Source organism: Lissotriton helveticus, chromosome 4_1, assembly GCF_964261635.1.
Source record: "Lissotriton helveticus chromosome 4_1, aLisHel1.1, whole genome shotgun sequence".
NCBI lineage: Eukaryota > Metazoa > Chordata > Amphibia > Caudata > Salamandridae > Lissotriton > Lissotriton helveticus.
Window position 1 is genome coordinate 100053123 of NC_136063.1, and position 21604 is coordinate 100074726.

At 51.1% G+C, this 21604-nt stretch overlaps 1 protein-coding gene across 5 annotated transcripts in view; it reads right to left on the reverse strand.

The window, feature by feature from the left end:
- Positions 1-963: 963 nt before the first annotated feature.
- Positions 964-21604, reverse strand: part of MROH1 (maestro heat like repeat family member 1) — a 2054050-nt gene continuing 2033409 nt past the window's right edge. For all 5 annotated transcript variants that reach the window (XM_078686516.1, XM_078686513.1, XM_078686514.1 and 2 more), the window contains one exon: positions 964-2247. In XM_078686516.1, coding sequence (XP_078542642.1) covers positions 2162-2247 — 86 coding nt within the window. In that variant the 3' untranslated portion in view covers positions 964-2161. The remainder of the gene's footprint in view (positions 2248-21604) is intronic.

Consider the following 21604-nt stretch of genomic DNA (forward strand, 5'->3'; position numbering starts at 1 on the left):
ACTTCCGGCACCACTCCCTCAAGGCCTTCGGGCCATGGCCTGACAGTACCGGGAGTTGTGGTCGCGCTCCAGGCAGTAGAGACAGACGTCGTGGGGGTCCGCCACCGACATATTGCAACGGCAGGCCCCACAGGACTTTAAACCAGGCATCCCTACATGCACCAGAAAAGACTAACAAGAGACAAAAAAGTCCCCAAAAAGATAGTCAAAAAGTGTTAAGGTACGTGCTCTAACCGGATCTGCACTTACTGGCGTGGAAAAAATTGAACTGATGTCAGCGCGCATGGGTGGCGCCTAAGTAGTCTCCGTGACGTCATCTTGGCGCTTAAAACGACAGCGACCGACGTGGAGCTGCATGACGCCACCTACTGATGCGCAGAGGTACTGCTAGCAAAACTTTCCGGACCCAGTCTGACGCCTGTGGATATTCAAAGGTAAGGAATCTATCACTAACGTGTCTCTTTCAGATTGTTGGAGTACTCATTAGAGGTATCGGCATGAGCTGCTCTCCTAGGACTACTGGAGGGCCTGGGGAAAAACTGGGGTGAACGGACATGGGTGGGAGTAGGAGCCCTGCTAGCAAAAAGAGATACTGAGCAATCATGGAACTTGGCTACCCCACTGAGTACTGCGATCTGGCACAGGGCAATGGGATGGGGTGCTAAGATGGAGGAATTAAAACATTTGGCACAGGGATGTCCCCACAAACTGATATGGGACAAATGATGGGAGTTTTTCAGACTGGTTTGAATTCGAAATTATTACTGTCTGCAATACCCAAAGATCGGTACTTAATCACATGCGCTGTGCTGCGTTTTGTTACTGTTGACAAAATTAATTTAAAAAAAGTTAAATCAAGAAAAACATTCATATTAATAAAAAAAAACTAAAGATGAAATATATTTAAAAAAACTAAAATAAGAACACAGGAACTGAAGACATATAAAACCATTAGAGACGATCTTTTATTTAAAAATATGTATTATATTTTATTATATACACCACAGGTTCATCTAAGCAAAAATAATATGTTTTGAAAGTGGCATATAAAATGATGATTTCCACAATCGCAACTATTTGCTAATAATTCTACAGTCCTGGGACTTCTTGTGGTTAGTGTATACCACACGCAGAAAAATCAGCATTAACCAGGCTAGAATCACTGATCATTCAGACCCCAACCGAACCCTTCCACCAAGAGAAAATAAAGTATGAGTGCATGGTACCTTAAAAATGGCAAGCGATAAAGAGAAATGATTTGTCACATCTCTTCGTCAGTGGAGCACGAACCTTCTTAAATTTTATTGGCACAGGACAGACAGAAGCTTAGTCTAGAAGAGGTGTCTACCATCCCAGCTCAGGGAAGCAGAAGACCACTAGAGGAGGGCATACAGCCCGATGACAGTGAAAGTAGCAGCAGTTAATAAGCTGTGACTAACAAAATATGGTTCAAGAAATGGGCCGGTACTCCGACACTGCATGTAACACCTTCCCATAGTCCACGTTTCACCAACACCAGCAGACATCAAGTGGAATGGAGTGTCTCCTGTGACTTCAATGTGACCAACGTACTAAGTGCATGGACTATAGTTATTACGTAGTACATGGCCGCCATCTGACATAGACTTCAAAGGAGTCCGACAATAGCATATTAATGGTTGAAAGTCCATTAAAATATTTTCGTGACACCAATATTTATTGGCTGCTGGTGTTATCTTCTGAGGTTTCCTCTTAATTGCTTCCCACTACAAGTTTGAGCTTTCAGAGCTTGTTTATATATATCCAGCATATGAGCATAAACTACTACATTTGCTTCTCTGGCTTCAAGTCAGTGATGCTCATTTACTATGACATACTGTGGGGAGCGAAAAGCTCTGGACTGTGAGCTCAAGACTAGGATTATTAGTGCCAAGTACATGTGCTCTTCAAAGGAGTATACACTGCATTGGAAGCCTCTGAAAGCAAGCCTTTATCATGGGAAGAAACCTCATGAGCTGTTGTTCTCTATGATGATTTCCCACAGGAGCAGGGTACATAGGCATGATGGAGAAAGCATGGGTCCCCGTCAGCAGTAGTAGTGTTTTCTTGCATCTCAATGGCTGACCTGCAACCCTATCTCCAGAGTGTGCTTCCAAGTGATGAATACACAACATATTGAGGATTATGTGAATTTTACAAGCCGGCCTAGTGTCTCTGCTGCCTTCATCCGGACTGCTGGAATGGGGTCTTTGAGCAGAACTGTAAGAGCTGAAAAAGAGCGAGAAAAGGAAAAATTTGTCAGAAATGCCAAAGTAATGAAAATATAGGGTTCTATTTTATTCTTATCAAAATATCAGTGAAGTGTAATTGAATAAAGAATCAGACGTTAAGTATCAATACGGATCCACAATATACTAAGGTCATGACAACAAAAATACTGTAAATCTGGGAGCTTGCCGCCAAAATGGGACTACAAATATGAGCAAATTGCAGATGTTTGTTCTGCGATATGTAGGAGGTAAAACCTGCCTGCAAGCAGAGGAACAGACAGTACAAATGTTGTTTGGTATTAGTAGCAGGAGAAATAACATGAACATTTCCAAGCGTCACACTCCTATTGAGATGCAAATTGTCTACCTGCTGATAAGTGTCCCCTGCACTAACACAAAATAGGGGGTGCACAATTTGCACCCTTATTTGCCAGTTCATAGTAGTGGCACTCTTCATATCAAACTATATAATAAAGCAGTGATTTTGAGTAAGGTACGTGTTATGGGTAACGCACCCTGTAAAAAGTGCCTCATATTTCATAAACTCAGAATGAGGCATAAAGAAAACACATTTCCCTTCACCAGGAAATGTCCCCAGCTAAATTTCACCCTGCCAAATGTGCTAAGGGATAAAGCAGGGGTGCAGTAAAAACAGCTAAGGCAGAAAATGAGTGGGATCACACTGCTATTATTGATCTGAATCCGAGCTGGGTCCAGTGAAATATGCAGGATTTGCCCCAGTGTAATTTATTGAAACTAGAACACATTCAGCAGCGCCTGCACGTTGTCTGCTTCCCGTTCCAAGCAGCAATCGTGTGGTGGTGAGGGGGGTTTCTTATTTTCACTTTATGTTGGAACCAAAACAAAGGCCTGATTTAGCTCCTTAACCGCGGCCGTTATTTCGCCGCAGTGCAGCAGTTCCGTGGAGTGGGCGGGCCGCGTCGGCCGCTTTCAACACCAGCGAGGTAGTGCTCGCGACGGCCAACAGGAACACGGAAGGTGTTAAAGTGCCATCATCTCTTCTACTGTTCAAGTATCATACTGGCTGGCTGCCAGTTGGACCTAGCAAACAAGTTATTTTTCTTTGATAACATGCTTTCTGGTGGATAATCCTGCTAACCACAGATTCCTCATCTCGTAAATATCCTCAGGCACCAGAAAGGATCAATGGGTACCCCCGAACATTTCTCCAGGGGCCACAAACTATAGTGTGTGGTGTGCCCGGGGGCCACATTAATGGCAGCATGGTGGGAGTGAGGCTTTGTGGGGGGTTTAAGGTGGGCATAGGGAAAGCGAATCACATACATGGTGTGGTCAGCTAATCATATGGTTATTTTAAGTGTCTCTTCTAAAGACTAGGAACTTAAATTTCGAGAGCAGTATGGAAAGAGTCATAGAATTGACAATACTATGCTATTCTGCATCTTAATTGCTATCCCTCTCACGTACTTTGGGGTATGCCTTTCTGCTTGCTATCACTACCTTAGGAGACAGAGTCTAAAACAGGAAGCAACTTGATTATTGAATTGAATTGTAATGAAATAGAATTGCCCGACATGAAAGTAGAAAATCTAGGATCAATACTGGCTTTCCCACTTGACCTAACTGTTTGATCCTGGTTAGTTGCCTGGTTTCCCTTTCCCTCCTTTTTCTTCATTATGAAATATAAGAGCTCCTTGAGATACACAAGTTCAGGGCAAATGCAATACAAACCTCTTGTGTTTGATTTAATAAACTATAATGTTTATTAACCCAGAGAGTTCCATGTGTCAAGTTCAATATTAGCATTGTTGTCAGGATGTGAAGAGGCATGAATATTTCTACGCATTACTAAAAACGATCAGTTATGAATAAAAAACTTCTGACTACATTATCTATTATGATGTACTAAGGCGTAACTCTTCTGCATGTATATTAAATACACTTTTTGAATTTTGAAGAGACATCTTATTTTTACACGTTTTTCGCAAGATATATTGAAAAATGAATGTGTTTCTAAATGTGTTTCCGAAGTTACGTATCGCAGGGCACCTTATTTGTTTCTTTTCTTTTACTTCAGTTAGGCTGAAAATAAACGCTTTCCTGATTATTTAACATATTTTTGAATGCTAGGGCTTTCTGAAGTAAACGGCAGCCAAGTGCAGCCATTCAGGTGACGGCCGCATGTAAAGGTCAGGAGGGCCATATGCAGACCTCAGGCAGTACTTAGAGTACCACGGCCTTGGACCTTCTCGGGCTGCTTCTTGGCCAATACATAGTGGATTTTAATTAATAAGTTACTTACCTTAGGTAACACCTTATCTGGTAGAGACTATTTCTAGCCTCCGATTCCTTACCTTAGAATTTCCTCATGCGTCAGACTGGATCCAGAATGTGTGTTCACTAGTAGTACCCCCTGTGTGCCTGTAGGTGGTGTTAATCAGCTCCACGTCGTACATCGGCATTGTCCGTGCCAGAAAAAACATTGCAGTATCTATATAGGCGCCACCCAGGCAAGCGGACGCTAGTTACATTTCCGGACTATCCACGGCAGAAGCGCGGAGCCATGAAACACATTGACCACTGGTGTGGAAAACTAGGGCCCTGAAAGGGGTCTGCCCTGTCCCTAGAAATGATTTCACAGAGCAGGGAGGAGGGTGGATCAGTGTAGGAAAGTGTCTTTTTTGACATGGTTACCCCCCACTTTTTGCCTTGTATCTGATACAACTTTGAATGAAAGTGTTCTGGGTTCCTGCTAACCAGGTCCCCTGTACCAGTGTTCTTTCCCTAAACTGTGCCATAATTGGCATAATTGGCACCACCAGTAAATGGTAACCCTGGTACCTAGCGCATTAGAACTAAAGAGGGTTCCTAAGGGCTGTAGAACAAATTGTGCCACCCTAAGGGACTCCTCAGCAAGCTCATGCAAACTGCCATTTCTTGGTGCAGATAAAATCGAAGAGTCAACATGGCACACATCCCTGTGTACCATGCCTACACAGCATTGCATGTAGTATAGGTAAGTCACCCCTCCACAAGGCATTACAGCTCTAAGGCCGAGTGCACTGTACCCATGTTTGGGTATATTTGCATGAGTGAATGTGTCCCTGTGGTATCACCCTTAGATACCACAAGGGCACAGGGAAGTCATACCAAATATATGGATTGGACACTAGTGATAACGAGTGCACCAGCTATATGATGGCTTCACTGTACCCCCAGATGTTTGGTACAAAACATCTTGTCTTAATAAACCCCCACGGATGCCAGTGCTGGATTTATTAAGAAATGCACCTAGAGGGCACCTTAGAGATGCCCTCTGAAAACCTACAGACCACTAGTGTGTTCACTGACTGGTCTTGACCAGCTAGCCACCCTAGACAAGTTTCTGACCTCCTGAGGTGAGAGCTATCGTTCTCAGAGGTCGGGAATTAAGCCTACTCTGGGCAGAGGGGTTTACACCTCCTCCAAACAGGAACTGCATTCCAGGGTGGGAAGCTTCAAAGGCCCTTCCGCCTTTGTTATGTGACCCAGGTCGCTCTAGATAGAGGAGATGTCAACCCTCGTCCTCAGCCCCCATTTTGGTGGCAAGACAGGCAGGAAGATTAGGAAGTGTGCCCACATTCAACCAGCACTACTCCTAAGGTAGACTAGCTCATGTGAACTCCACTTTTTAGCTTCCCTAGTCCCTTGATTTGGGCAGGATTATTATTCTAGGTTCAAAGTTATATACACTTTATACAGGAAGTGGTCATATAGAGGGTGTAGATAACCTAAAGGTAGGTAGTCCACTGACTACAACCTGTCACCCCCCTTTTATGCCCCTAAATTGACTATTTAGGTGGCACCCCTGAACCCAAGAACTCAGATTCGACAGACCAGGAGTAGAAGGACGAGGAAGGGTCACTGTCTGGCAAGAACTGCAGGAGATTTAGAACTTTTGGCACAAAACCCTGCCTACTCACAACTCTGTTGACAGTCACACCAGCTGGAAAACTACCAAAGCCTTTGGTAGCTTGCCAGTACTTCAAAAATCACCTACAGTCTCCATAGGAGTAGAGGAGCTACTCCCCTGCAGCCCGCAGGCACAGACAGTAGTTTCCGGTCCACTGCCTTGCAGTTCCTCAGCCCCAGTGATGCCGCAGATGACCAAAAGGTACTCATTCTCTGGAAGGACAAATCTGTCTACCCATCGATTGTGAAGACAACAGGACCAACCGGAGCTCTACAGCACCAATCCCTGGTGTATCAGACGCCCTGCACCAAACACCAGTGAGAGTCAAGTCCAGATTCTTACTGCACCACAACCGAGCAGCCGTCAAAGGATGTCAGCATCACTGAGACCCACTTCATGAGTGGCCAAGCTGTCCTGAATTTGCCCCTGCCAGCTGTTGTCCCTAACCATGAGGAGCATCTTTGAGCATAAGCACAGCTGCCCTGACCACTCTGCACCCAAGCTGCCTGGTCTGGGTACAGAAAGCCAGTTGTGCCCCCTTGCACTAAGACCCCTTGTGACCCAAGCCCCCATTTAGGAGCGGTCGAAGTTGTCCCCTTGTCCCCCTGTGCAGCCAGTTTCCAGGTGGCCCCCCTTTACTGCAGCATGCCCTGCTTCAGCCTCACCAACACCCTGCGCCTGGTGAAACCCGGCAGTTCCCAAAGAACTGCTGGTAGTACATTGGACCTTAGCCCACTACAACTCCAAACCCAAAAGTGAAACCCTGGAACTGGCTGTATTTACCATTATGCATTTATGAATGTTCCTCCCATGGGATTGCATTGTGCGTAAAGGCACACAGGTTTGAAAGATTTGATTACCTGTAAAAATTGCTAACAAAAACAGTACTTCGTTTTGAACAAAATATATAAAAAGAAGTGCTATTTTCTAATTTGGTCTCCAATTTATTCTTGAGTGTGTGTCTCATTTATTGCCTCCGTGAGTGCAACCAATGCTTATCACTACCCTCTGATAAGCCTAACTGCTTGCTCACACTAGCAGAAAAGGGAGAGCATTAATATTATCTACTTTAGCCTCTGTAAGCCAATTGGGGACCCACTGGACTATGACTTTTTAGTGCACTATAAAGAGAGCCAGCTCCATACAGTCTGGAAGGAATCTGTGACTAGATATTGTCTGTACCAGATAAGATGTTATCAAAGGTAAGTAACTTGTTCATCTGCTAGCGACTTTCAGCAGCATATTCCTTAACTTTGAAGAGATACCAAAGCAATACCATCCCCGAAGGTGGGCCAGCAAACACATTTTATTTCAACATCTGTTTTATTAAACCCCCAGACGGGGATATGCAAAGAAAAAGGTGACACTTACACAGCGATAGGCCTACAACCCCCAAGGGGCCGGCCGCGACACATAACTTGATGCGCAATAGCGTTCCATGCGTACATGATCTGCAATTCCTTCAGTCTCATATTCAGTGTTCTGCCTACAACCCAATCGGGCCGGCCATATGAAAGAGCATTATGTGCAGTCCACCACGCCCAATTGTCACCACGCATAAGGTCCAGCCCTGAAGGTCGGGCAGCAACTAGTGGGCCAAACGTATCAAACATCGGACCATAGCGGTCCAACACACAACCAGGGGCCTAGAGGAAGGCAACAAAAGAATAGAAACAGTGTCAAGGGAGAGCAGAGAGAAAGGTAGGAAAGAAGAAGTCAGGAAAGGGGGAGTGAGAGGACCCGGAGAGGAGCAGTCGTCGAGGCACCCCTCTGCAGCTCCATGCCGGGTTCGCGGGCCATTATCTCAGGGTACTACGGGAGGCAAAGGGGATCACAGCATCATCCACTAAGCGCAGCGCCCGCAGCTTAGGAGGCATGTTTCTCGCATGTTCACTTTTGCACAGATAAGTCACCAGGGGCTGCCAAACTTTCTCAAAGCGTGTAGTGCGAGATTGTAGTCTCGCTGAAAGCATTTCCATAGTGATGACCTGCCAGAGTTTCCCAAACCATGCAGCAAGGAGGGGAGCCTCCGCCTTCTTCCAGTACAGGGCAATAAGTTGTCTGGCAGCACCCAGCATTTGCAATGATATATTCCATTCACTACGGGTCAGAGCAAGCAAATTGGCAGGTTTGATTCCCAGCAATACTGTACTAGCGGCATCAGGCAAAGGGAACCCCAGGACCCCCCTTATGTGGCTCAGAACCTCCTTCCAAAAGATAGCGATCGGGGGGCAGGTCCACCAGATGTGTAGAAAGTCCCCAGGCACATGATGGCACCTCCAGCAACCGGGGGAGGAAGAGGAGAACATTCTGTGTAAGCGCTGTGGTGTGTAATACCATTGTGTCATTACTTTGTACGCGTTTTCTTGCTGCGGTATGCTGCGGTATACTTTGGGGATATCTCCCCAGAGGCGAGCCCATTGCGTCGGCGCGATATCTTCACCCAGCGTCGCGTGCCACTTTTGCTGGTACGGCTGCAAGGGGGGAGCTTGGGGGTGTTGCAAAATTCGATATATCTGAGAGATTAGGCCCTTCGTGTCAGTGCAGGAGCGGGCCAGATGCTCAAACGGGGTACAGGCCCGGGTGGCCCCTGGGTATACCGCGTCCGACAAGGCCCAATGGCGCAATTGGAGAAATTGCAACTCAGCTTCAGGCGGAAGACGGAATTCCTCTTTACAGTGGGCAAAAGTCTTAAGGGTGCCCCCATCAAAGAGATCTGTAAGGACTCTGCAGTCGCCTTGCGTCCATTTGCAAAAGGCACTAGTGCGGCTAGCCGGTGGAAACCACGGGTTGTCTGCAATAGGGGTGTGCGGGGAGGGGAAGGTCGTGAGGCCTCTCCGCACCGCTATCTTGTCCCACACATTCAGGACTGTCTTCGTGGGCACGCCAAATATGCACTAGGGGACCGCCCCGCTTTATGAATCCAAGCCAGGTTCCAGATGGTGCGGCCCGTGACCGCCCTGTCCATATGGAGCCACCCCTTCTCGCTCCGCCTGGTGCCCCATTCAACCACAAAGCGCAGGTGAGCAGCCTAGTAATAATCCACCAGGTTAGGGCATGCAAGCCCTCCGCGATCGCGCGGGGCCATAAGAAGTGCCTGAGAGAAGCGGGGCCTCTTACCCCCCCATATAAAGTTAGTGCAGTCTTTTTGCAGGGCTCGGATGTTTGGCAAGGGGATAGGTGTAGGAAGGCACTGAAACAGGTAAAGGAGTTTAGGTAGGATAGACATTTTGATTGCGTTTAGCCTTCCCAGCCACGAGGAGATAAGTGGTTTCCAGCGTCTCAGGTCATCAAGGATGGATTTGCGGCAATCCGCCCAGTTGAGTGCCGACCAATCCTCCAGGGAGGGGGTCAGGGATAGGCCGAGGTATCTAATATGGCGATCAGTCCAGCGATAGGGGCATAACTGTTCCAGTGAGGGGACATCGGCCGGAGGGATCGTAAGGTTAAGTACCCACGATTTATCGTGGTTGATTTTCAGCCGGAGGCGCCCTCGAAGGAGCAGAGCGCTGCATGGAGCGCCGGTAAAGACTGTCGGGGCTCCGTAAGGGTAGCAAACAAATTTTAAACAAAAAAGTCCTGCAGGACCGAACAGGCAAAGTGCCCATCCCTGCAAGCCTCACTATCCAGACGGTGCTATTTGGTAAACGTGTGCAGGGAAGCCCAGGTAGCTGCCTGGCAGATATCCAGGATTGGACCTCCACGTGCTAAAGCAGTGGTGGCCACTTTAGATCTGGTGAAATGAGCCCACAAACCTTCAGGAGGTTGCTTCTTGGCCAGTGCATAGCAGATTTTGATGCAGAGCAGGACCCATCTGGAGATGGTCCGCTTCTGCACAGCCCAAACATTCTTTGCGCCCACATACCCCACAAAGAGTTGGTCATCCACCCGCAACTATTAGAGGCAGTCAAGCTAGAACGACAAAGCTACTATTGGGTCCAGATGGTGGAGTCATTCCTCTTTCTTGGAGGGATGTGGGGGAGCATAAAAGGTAGGCAAGGCGATAGCTAAGCCTCTATGAAAAAGGGAGACCACTTTTGGCAGAAAGAAGGCCTTTATGCATAGCACCAGTTTGTCAAGATAGACTTGGAGGTAAAGCGGCTTAGATAATAAGGCCTGCAGCTCACTTACTCTGCAGGCAGATGTAATTGCCACAAGAAAAGCGGTTTTCAAATTGAGAAGCCTGAGGGGACAATTGTGTAGAGGCTAAAGAACAAGTTACTTAACTTCGGTAACAATATATCTGTAAGAAACACTAGTTAGTTATAGATTCCTTACCTTAGAATTACCCCAGGCATCAGACTGGATCCGGAAAGTTTTTTGTCAGCAGTACCTCTGCGTGTCAGAAGGTGGTGTAGGTCGGCTCCGCGTAAGTCGTTGGCATCGTGGTCACAGGGATAACATCGCAGTAGCTACTTAGATACTGTCCTCGCATGCGGATGTCAGTTCTGTACACGACTTTCCGTGCCAGAAACGCAGAGCCATGCAAGACACTGACCACTGGTGCACAAAACAAGGGCCCTGAAAGGATGACCTTAACCCTAGAAATCAGTCCGCAGAACGGGGAGGATGGGTGGGGCACTAAGAAATCTATAACTAACTAATGTTTCTTACAGATGAACGAGTTACTTACCTTCGGTAACGATATACCTGTAAGAAACATTAGTTAGTGATAGATTCCTTACCTTAGTATTATCCCCAGGCGTGAGACTGGATCCGGAAAAGTTTTTTCAGAAGTACCCCTGCGCGTCGGAAGGTAGCGTCGTGTGGCTCCGTGGTCGCAGAAATGACGTCGCGGCAGCTACTTAGACGCCGCCCTTGCGCGCGCTGACATCAGTTCTGTACACGACTTTCCGCACCAGGAACGCAGATCCATGCAATATACTGACCACTGGTGCACTGAAACTAGGGCTCTGAAAAGGACGAACTTAACCCTAGAAACCAGTTCGCAGAACGGGGGGATGGTGGGGCGGTAAGGAATCTATCACTATATAATGTTTCTTACAGATATATCGTTACCGAAAGTAAGTAACTTGTTCATCTGAAAGAAACGCGTTAGTGATAGATTCCTTACCTTAGAACAAATACTCCAGCAATACCAATCCGGTGGTGGGTCTGCAAACCAAGATCACACCAGGAAGTCCCGGAGAACAGAACGGCCAAAGAAGTTGTCTCTCCAGACTTGGCTGCCCAGGCAATAGTGCTAAGTAAAAGTGTGCAACAAGGCCCACGTAGCTGCCTGACAGATGTCTTGTAAGGGGACACCACATCCCAATGCAGTACTGGCAGCAGTCGCCCTGGTGGAATGGGCGTACAGCCCCTCCAGAAGCTCCATTTTTGCCAGAGAATAACAGGCTTTAATACAAAAGACGACCCATCGAGAGATAGTCCGCTTGTGTACAGCCCGACGTTTCTTGGAGCCTACGTAGCCAACAGAGCTGGTCATCCACCCGGAACTGTTGTGTGCGATTCAGGTAAAATGAGCATGCACGTTTTGGGTCCAGACAGTGGAGCCTCTCTTCCTCTCTGGAAGGATGCAGAGGCGGAAAGAAGGTGGGCAAAGTGATGGTCTGCCCGATGTGAAAGGCAGTGACAACCTTTGGCTGAGGGATGGACGGTTCATAGTACAACCTTGTACGGATGGAAAGACAGAAAAGGAGGTTTGAAAGAAAGAGCCTGGAGCTCACTCACTATCCTAGCAGAGGTGATGGCAACCAGGAAGGCAGTCTTCAAAGTTAACAGACGAAGAGGACAGTTGTGAAGATGCTCAAAGGGAGCACACATTAAATATGTGAGAACCAGGTTCAAGTCCCACTATGGCATTACGAAGGGAATAGGAGGGAAAAGATGAGTAATACCTTTGGGGAATCTATTTACAACAGTGGACTTGAAAAGAGAGGGCTGATCAGGAAGCCTAAGAAAGGCTGAAACAGCAGAAATGTAGCCCTTGAAAGCCCAGAGCAGAACCCTGCTGGGCCAAAGAAAGAAGGAACAGAAGGACTTCCAAAAGAGGGGCAGAGAGGGGACCAATAGTCTTTGCTGTGCACCATGCCACAAATTTGTTCCACCTGCAGGTGTACACCAACTATGGAGAGGGACGCCTGGTTGCCAGAATGAGACCACATCTTCAGGAGGCAAGTCCAAAGGAATCAACTGCCGCCGCTCAAACTCCACGCAAGGAGGTGGAGACTGGACAGGTTCGGGAGGAGGTCTGTCCCCTGCTGCGACAGAAGATCCTCCCGAAGAGGCAGTCGGATCGGGGGATTGATGGTCATACTGAGTAGCTCGGGATAACAAACTCTTCGAGCCCAGTCCGGAGCCACAAGAATGACTTGGGCCTTGTCGCGCCTGATTTTCTTCAGCACTTTGGGCAGAAGTGGTCTAAGCGTACAACAGACAGCAACTCCACTTGCGACGAAAAGCATTGCCTAGCGAGTGCCACCTTGGAAATTCCAACGTGCAGAACTGCTGACATTGCGCGTTCTCTTCGGTGGCAAATAGATCTAACCAAGGCTCTCCACACTGCTGAAAGAGTCCTTGCGCCACGCCCGAGTTCAGACGCCATTCGTGATCCATCATGCACCGGTGGCTGAGTTCGTCCGCCCTGGCATTCAGTGAACCTGCCAGGTGTTGAACCACCAGGGAAATGCCCTGATGTTCCAGCCATGTCCAGAGGCGCAGAGCCTCCTGACATACGGTCCACGACCCCACCCCGCCCTGTTTGTTGCAGTACCACATGGCGGTGGTGTTGTCCGTGAACACCTGCACTACACTTCCCAGGACAGAGGGAAGGAATGCCTTCAGTGCTAGTCGGATCGCCCGCAGCTCCAGAACGTTGATATGGAGCTGGAACTCCGCCAGAGACCAGAGGCCTCTGATCTCCGCCTCTCCCATGTGACCCCCCCCATCCCAGGAGGGACGCATCCGTCACTACTACGTGCTCCAGTTGGGGTAGGGAGAGGGATCTGCTGTTGACCTGATCGCGGTTCGTGAGCCACCACTGCAACTGACTAACAGTGCCCTCCAAGATCAGGACGTGGTCGGACAGGTGGCCCTGATGCTGTGCCCACTGAAACTTCAGGTCCCACTGCAGAGCCCGCATACGCCTCCTGGCGTGATGAACCAGAAGGATGCAGGAGGCCATCAGCCCCAGGAGCCGCAGCGTCAACCTGACCGAAACTCGGGATACAGGCTGAAAGATCTGAATCAGAGCCTGAATATCCTGAACCCGCTGTTCGGGGGGATAAACTCGAAACTGCGCCGAGTCCAGAACCTCTGCGATGAAAAGGAGCTTCTGAGAGGGGCACAGGTGCGACTTCGGCACGTTGATGGAGAACCCCAGCGAATGCAGGAGGTCGCCGTAGTCTGGAGGTTGGAGCCGACTGTCAGGGGCGGCCCGCCTTTAACAACCAGTCGTCGAGATAGGGGAAGACTGAAACTCCTGATCTGCGCAGATGAGCTGCAACCACCGCCATCACTTTCGCGAAAACCCGAGGGGCACTGGTAAGGCCGAAGGGGAGCACGATAAACTGAAAGTGCTCGTGGCCTACCGTGAACCGCAGGTAGGGCCGTGGGCCGGCAGGACGGGTATGTGGAAATACGCATCCTGCAAGTCCAACGCTACCATCCAGTCTCCATGGTTTAGGGCAGCGAGGACCTGAGCTAAAGTCAGCATCTTGAACTTCTCCTACCAGAGAAAGCCGTTGACGATCCGGAGGTCCAAGATAGGGCATAGGCCTCCTTTGCCCTTCTTGGGTACCAAAAAGTAGTGGGAATAGCAACCACGTCCTACTTCTGTCCCAGGAACGCGCACAATGGCCCCCTTGGCCAAGAGGGTCATGACTTCCTCCTGCAGAAGTTGCAAGTGATGCCACAACATGCGGTGGTACTGCGGTGGCATGGCTGGACGGGTCGGCTCGAAAGGGAGGGATTAGCCCCTTCGGACGATTTGCAGCACCCACCTGTCTGATGTGATGGAGCGCCAGTGGAGGAAGTGATGGCGGACCCTGCCCCCTACTGGTGTCGAATGGGCCTGAAAGCTCGGACTAGCAAGGCTTTAAGGCAGATGCTGCGGGAGCGGATGTGGACTGGCCTTGCCGTTGTCTCCCGGCACCGCCATGGCGGTTACCGCATCCGCGGGCGCGTTGAGGCTGGTTCTGCTACAGGACGTGTGGGGGTGCCCCTTCCTTGGCCACGAAAGGGGCGAAAAGCAGAAGTTTGATGCAGCATGGCCAGACAGGCCCAAGGACTTGGCCGTAGCCCTGGAGTCCTTGAAACGCTCGAGCGCACTGTCTGCTTTGTCGCCAAAAAGGCGGCGGCCATCGAAGGATAAGTCCATGAGTGTGGCCTGGACATCGCCCAAGAAATTGGCGGACCTCAGCCAGGCGTGGCGGCGAACCGCCACCGTAGTGGAAATCGCCCTTCCCAGCGAGTCCGTAGTATCCAGTCCACACCTGATGGAGTAACGCGCCGCATCCCGCCCCTCCGCAAGGGCTTGGGCGAGCCGGGCCTCCTCTGGGCACTGGGGCAGCATGTCTGCAACCATGTCCCACAAGGACCAGACTCTCGGGGTGGGGTGCACGGACAGAAAGCTAGGGTCGCCCGGAGCAGGGCGGTGGCGTCGGGCCACGTTCTGATCCACAGGGGACACTGTAGAGGGCTTGGAACAGGTGCCCAACAGAACATCCGTGAGGGCCTCAGTGAACGGCAGTAGAGGCTCCGAGGGGCTTACTGGCGGCTGAAGCACCTCAGTGAAGAGGTCAGTCCTCACGACCCCAGCAGGGAGCTCAAGAGCCAAGGCCTTGGCCACCCTGCGCAACACCACACCATATGTAGCACCCTCCTCCGTAGTCACAGAGGGAGGAGAGATGAAACCAGTGTCAGGCGATGTGTCCAAACCACTGGCCTCCCCTAACTCATCTGCCCAGTCCTGGCTCAACTGGCACTGCTGTGCCAGAGGGTCCTCAGAACCCTCTCAATCCTCCCCTTCATTCGTGTCCTGGTAAACAGGCTGGAATGACGGAGCCGGGTCGTAGGTGAAGGCCTCACCCATCGACGCCGGAGACGTCGATGGCCGACATTGGGGCCAACATCGTCCGAGGACGGCGCCGGAAGCGACACCATTGGGGTCGGTGCCAGCGGAGGAGGCTTAAGGTCAACTGGCGTCGACGGGGATCCAGGCACGGATCCCACGGGGGCCGATGGCGTCGGGATCGAAGTAGATGAGCCACCGGCCCGCCGAGGCCCCCAGTCGGTTCTGCGGGGCTCGAAGGCGCGCCGGCAGGCCTCAAAGGAGGGAAGTGAGTCCTCATAGCAATGAGGAAATCATGAATCTCCTCCGGCCTGGAGGCGGCGCCTGCGGCTCCAACAGACGCTCAGCCGCTTCGCGCGAGCGGCGAGGGGAGTCTGAAGAGCTATGTCGCCTCTTCGACTTTTTCACTGAGTGCCTCGACTTACCGGAGGACTTGGAGCCCGACGAGTGATGACAATGACTCAACGAGCGACGACTGCGGCTCCGCGACCGTTCCCTCGACTTCCTCCTCGACCGGGACCTTAAGCGGCGCCGACTGATGGATCTCGAGTAGCTTGCGGGACCGCTCCCGCCTAGCTTTCAAGGTCAAGGCCCGGCACTCAGGGCACGACTTGTCGTCATGGTCAGCCACTAGGCAGTAGAGACACCGATGGTGGGGGTCGGTCACCGACATCAGGCGGTGACAGGCACGCACGGCTTGAAGCCAGGCATCCCTACAGCAGCAGGAGTCTAAGTCGACTCGAAAAAGAGATCCAAAATAGATCAAAAAGTTAGTCAAGGAGGAGGAGCTTGGCGGGCATCCGTGATGGCCGCGTGAGCACAGCGCTCTCCGGGCCCCCGCCACTCCCGGCATGATATCCTGAACATATCCTGATTCTTCACGAGGATTTGTATAGAGGACACTGGGCTGATCTTCCTGTGGTTTTTGGACTTTGATTTGGACCAGGGGCGCCGAAGATACGACGACTCAAACTTTCGGGGTCCGCCCTTGAGGTGCGCCCGGGCCTGGGTGAGGCATTGTGGCCGTCTCTGAGTTGAACAACAGCGGCAGGGGGATTCGACTCGTGGGTCCCCCTCTTAAGTTTCGGTTTCGATTCTGCCTCAGACTGAGACATCTGGCAGAGGAGTCTGGCCCTTGCTGGGTCCAACGCACGAGACTGCTGTTGTGCCTTTGGCTAGCTTATTGTTCTTCCGGGCTGGTTCACACCTGGTGGTACCCTCGCCGCTGCCTTTTGGCCCCCACGCCCTACTCTCCTGCGGCCATTTCCATCGGGTCGAGTGTGTGCCTAGAGACGCGGTCTCCAACATGGCGGGCAGAGGGGACCGAGACACACGGAAGACCAAAACGCCCCTGCGTGGGGGCCCGGTCCAGTCTAACGTTATGGACCGATACACCCTTACGAAGGGGTCCCCTGGAGCCGCCTTGCCTGGCCCGAGTGCAGTCGACCACTGTGAGAAGTTGGCCTGATGTGCAGTGCTCACTATTCTAGTGATCACTATATATCAGACCAAACAACCCTTATTGATGATTGGTTGTAAGTCAACCTTATAGACCAGCTATCCTAGTAGCATGGATACGAGCAGTCTAAGGCTAAGACTCTAGAGGGCGTGTTAAGCCAGCTGTTTTACCATCACATTACCCGTTGAACACCCAGTGAAAGGACACCACACAAGTGTTATGAAAATAAACAGTGTATTTATTAGAATCACAACAACCCTGTACTCTTTATGAGGACAGGGTGCTAGGCACACAACAAAACTCTTACGAAAATACTTAAGTTAGCACAGTATATACAAATGCCCGAGGGGCACGAAAAACCATATACTCTAAAAGTGGAATGCGAAATTACTAGCAGGTAAGTACAGTACTAATAGGCTTTGGAATCGCTAGGACTTGACTAGGGAATCGTTAGATTACTTCTAGGAGGCCTAGGGGACTCGGGCGCAGAGTGTGCACTCTCACGCGGGATGCGGGACAAAGTCTATGGAAGCTAGTAAAGTTAAAGTTAGTGTTCACGGGCGAACCCGACCTGGTAGGGAGAAAACGACAGTGGATCCTGACCCTTGGATAGTGAGGCTATGCTGGGACACCGAAGTGCCGAAGTTACCTAGCCCAGGGGCTGCAGCTGCATAGGTCTCAAAAGACGTCGGGAATCCTCGTTGCCGGACCAGGAGCCTGGAAGAAAGATGCTGGCAGGCGACCAGTGAAGATTGTTCGAGTTGATCCAAGCCTGGATCTGGAAGAAGGATGACACCTGAAAGCAGAGGGGACCAAGTTCGTGACTACTAGCCAGTAGTCAGTGGGCACCAGGAGGGCACCGGATGGTAGTCACCTCGACTAGGTGAGTGGGCGACGCTGGCTCTGCAGATCTCACGGACCAGGAGGCGTTGTCGGCGACCAGGATGGAGAGGCGAGCTGTCCCACGATGGATGAAGCTGTCGGCGTCGAAGTTACCCAGGATTGGGCAACAAGCCTTGGCTAATTCAAGCCCACGCGGTGGACTAAAAATGGCGTCTTGAGTGGACCAGGAGGGTCCGGGGTGCTCCTCTTCGGGAAGGGAGCAAGGGCCAGTCTGGAGCAACCAGACCAGCAGCAGAAATGTCGTCGGGCGTCGTTCAGAAGGCCACAAGCCAGCGGGCTAGTAGCCAAACAACGCGGTGAGCAGCAAAAAGCAGAAGGGCCCCACGCAGATCGTGGAGATGCTGGGAGGCTGCACTTCGGTGCTGGAGCTGCTCAGAGTCGGGGCTTCTCGGACCCCAAAGCACTCACCAGGAAATTACTTGGCGGGCTTGCTGTGCAGAAGTCGTGCAGTCTTGAAGATGGCCGGTCCCTCGAGGTCTCGTCGCACCCACGGTTCTCAGCTGGGCTGTAGAGGCGGGTAGAGGTCAGAGGTGCCAGGGAAGCCGGTTCTCGTCGAGCTGGGCAGTCGGATTCCGGAGGAAGGACTTACAGCAGACCGCAGTGTTCTTAAGATGGTGCCTGCGGATGCAGGGTGACTACTCCTTAGTCACAAGGGAGAAATCTTAGGAAGAAGTCTTGAGTTCCTTTCGTAGAAAGTAGTTTCAGGATTCAAAGATGATCTGATTTGGAAGGGGGCCAGTCCCTACCTTTATCTGGGAAAAGGGGGCTGGCACGCGACTAAGTCCTGCCCTATGGGTGGGACCAGGAGGGGGGTGGTTACACCCACTTCCTTGGCGGGCTTTTCCCCAGTACAGGGTCTGGAGTGTCCCTGGAACTGGTTCAAGCCAGCCTATGCACAGTGAGCACCGGGGTGCCACGTGCAGTCACCTTCCTCTGAAGCCCTGCCTACCTACAATACACAAAATCCTGTCTGGGACGGTGCTGGCACCGCCCCTGGCAGGAAACCCTTTGTCCTTATCTCCTGCTCTGGGAGGACTCCCAGCAGCAGGAGGGCAGACTTGTGTCTCGGTGGCAGCATCCATTTTGTGGATGCTAAGGCTCTGTCTGACTTTAACCGGGGTTAGGGGTTACATACATGTCGTGTCCCTCTAGAAGGGTGGAATGCTAACCCCGTCGCCAGAATTGGCGAGGGGTTAGTATTCCAATTCGTATGACACCTTACTCGACATGTTTTGATAAAGCGATACCAGAGTTGGCATATAACCGCGAGGATTATAATGCACTTAAGAGTATATGGTATGCGATATCATGGAAACGGTTAAGGGATGGATCCCGAAAGCCGCAGACAGGCTCAGCTCATGCCAGAGCACCATCTCACACGATTCCAAGCACTCTGCCTTCAGGATTGTTAAGGCCTGCCATAGGAGTGACTGATAGGAGATCTGTGTGTCCATTTTAGGGTTAGATATAGGTATACTATATCTAAAGCAAAGGGTGAGTACACCATCTTGCCCCAGCTGTCGTGCAGCCAGTTGTGTCAGTTTAGTTAGTCAGCCCAGGGGTGGCATAATACATGCTTCAGCCCCTGGGAGACTTCTGGGTACACCTCAGCCCTGGGTACAGGGACTTGGAGAGGGCCCAGTGCCAATTCAGTACCTGAGTACAATTTGGATAGAGAGAACAGCTAGGCTGTGGGTCTGATTAGCAGGCCCACAGCCAGGGAAAGTCGTAAACCAGTGCAGCAAAAAGCAAAAATCTGGGTGATCATAGGATTGCAGACCCTACTCTCCTACAACCACACTGTGGACTCGTTGACAGAGCCGTCCTTGCAGGACATCATGGGCGCCATTTCTGGCATGAAGGAAACAATAGGCCAACAGTATGAAGCTTTGGCCCACAAAATCGACACCGTGGCCATTGATGTGAACTTGATTCAGGCCGACTTATCTAAAACCAATGAGAAGGTGAAGTCATTGGATCTCAAGTTATCCAGCCTCACGGCCGACGTCTCGGAGATACAGACGGAGATTGGCAATCTCCGAAGGGTGAACGATCTCATGACCCGGCGCTTGGAGGACTTTGAAAACAGGGCACGTCGTTGCAACGTGCGTGTGGTTGGCGTTCCGGAAAATCCGGACCCGCATTCTGTTGATCTCCTGGTCGAGGACCTGATACAGAACCACCTCTCTCCGTCTGGGTTGAGTAAATTCTTCGCAGTGGAACGTGCCCATCGTGTTCCGGGAGGCCAGGGCAAGCCGGGCGCCCCGTCGAGGCCTATTGTTGCGAAACTCTTTCACTATAGGGACCGGGACGCTATCCTGCAGGCATCGCGTGTGAGGGGCCCGGTGGCCTTTGAGAATGCCACGGTAAACTTCTACCCGGACTTTTCTCAATTGGTGCAGAAACAGCGTATGGGCTTCCGTGGAGTCAAGAAGCGTCTCCGAGACTTGGGACTGCGCTACGCTATGCTTTTTCCGACCAGGCTGCGAGTTGAGTACAATGACCGGACCTTTTTCTTTGATTGGCCTGAGTCAGTGAATGACTGGCTAGACTCTCTGCCGGACCGACCTCCTGGGACTGAGCCTGCCGACCACCCGGGTGGTGCCGAGGGTGGTATAGAGAGCTGAATTACTTGTCTCTGCCCGGGTCTCCGTGCAGCGTAACTTCTTCTGGGATTTTATGCCTAAGTGCCTCTGTTTTCTGTGTGTTCTCCTCGTTATTTGTCTTGATTGGGGTGGCGGGTGGGACAGGGCCTTTCCTCCTCCGGGGTCTTTTTGTAGAAGGGGGTTCTTGGGCGACAGGCACACTGCATGTTGGGGTGGCTCTTTAGCTTTTTGCAGGGGTGCAGGGTGTTTTCTTGTTCGTTGGGGGGTGGGTTGATGGGAAGTTTGATGTTTGTGTTTGGTTTTTTCAAGGCGATTCTATTTTGCTAATGATGTTTTCTGTGTCATGCTCATTGGGGGGGGGTTTCGGCATTACTGTGTGGGATGGGGGGTAGCAGGTTGAGGTTTATTTCGTGGAATGTCAATGGTCTGGGGGATCGTATAAAGCGGGGTGTGGTGTTGCGATGTCTAAGACGTTTGTCTCCTGATATTGTTTTTCTACAGGAGACCCATCTGGTGGGCAATACATGTCGTGCAATGAATAGGTGGGGCTACCGCCTCGTCGCGCATTCGGGGTTTACCACGGGATCCAGGGGGGTGGGTATCCTTGTTCGGGCTTCCCTCCCCCTGGCGATTGATGATGTGATCCTCGATGATCGGGGGCTTTACGCCGTCCTCGTGGGACGCTATGAGGGTCGGACCCTTTCCCTGTTTGCCGTTTATGTGCCCCCCGGTCTGCAGACCTCTACCTTTTCCGATTTGGGTCGAGTGTTGTTGAGCCTTCCTGATAGTACTCTTTTCATAGCGGGTGATTTTAATTCTGTGTTCTCCGGTCTACGTGACCGTCACCCCCCTAGGGACACTCCTTCGGCCCAACAATGGCTGGGTGGGTTTCTGGATACTTTTGGTTTGGTGGATTGTTGGAGACTCATGCACCCTACTCAGCTTCAATACACTTTCCATTCCGGGGCCCATGGGAGTCTGTCTAGACTGGATTATTTCCTGATGCCTGCGGCGCAGTCGTCGGCTGTTCGGGAAATTAGACACCTCCCCCGGGGCATCTCTGACCACTCTCCGCTCTGGCTTTGTTTTGAGGTGGGGGTGGAGGCGGCAGGCTGGGTGGCTCCTATCAATCCATGGTACCTCACCTCCCCCGAGACCCGTGGTCTCTTGATCGAGTCATTGGACAATTATTTTCTAGACAACGAGGGGTCTGTCTCCTCTGCGGTGTCCCTATGGGAGGCATTTAAGACAGTGATCCGTGGGCAGGCCCTCTCCCTTATTGCTGAATCCAAGAAGGCGAGGAAGCGGGAGGTGGTGGACCTTGAGAGGGAACTTGTTGAGATAGAGGCGGACCTGGAATCGAATGTTACTCCTGGTAAACTCCACGCCCTGGGTCTGAAACAATTTGCTTATAAGTCTCTG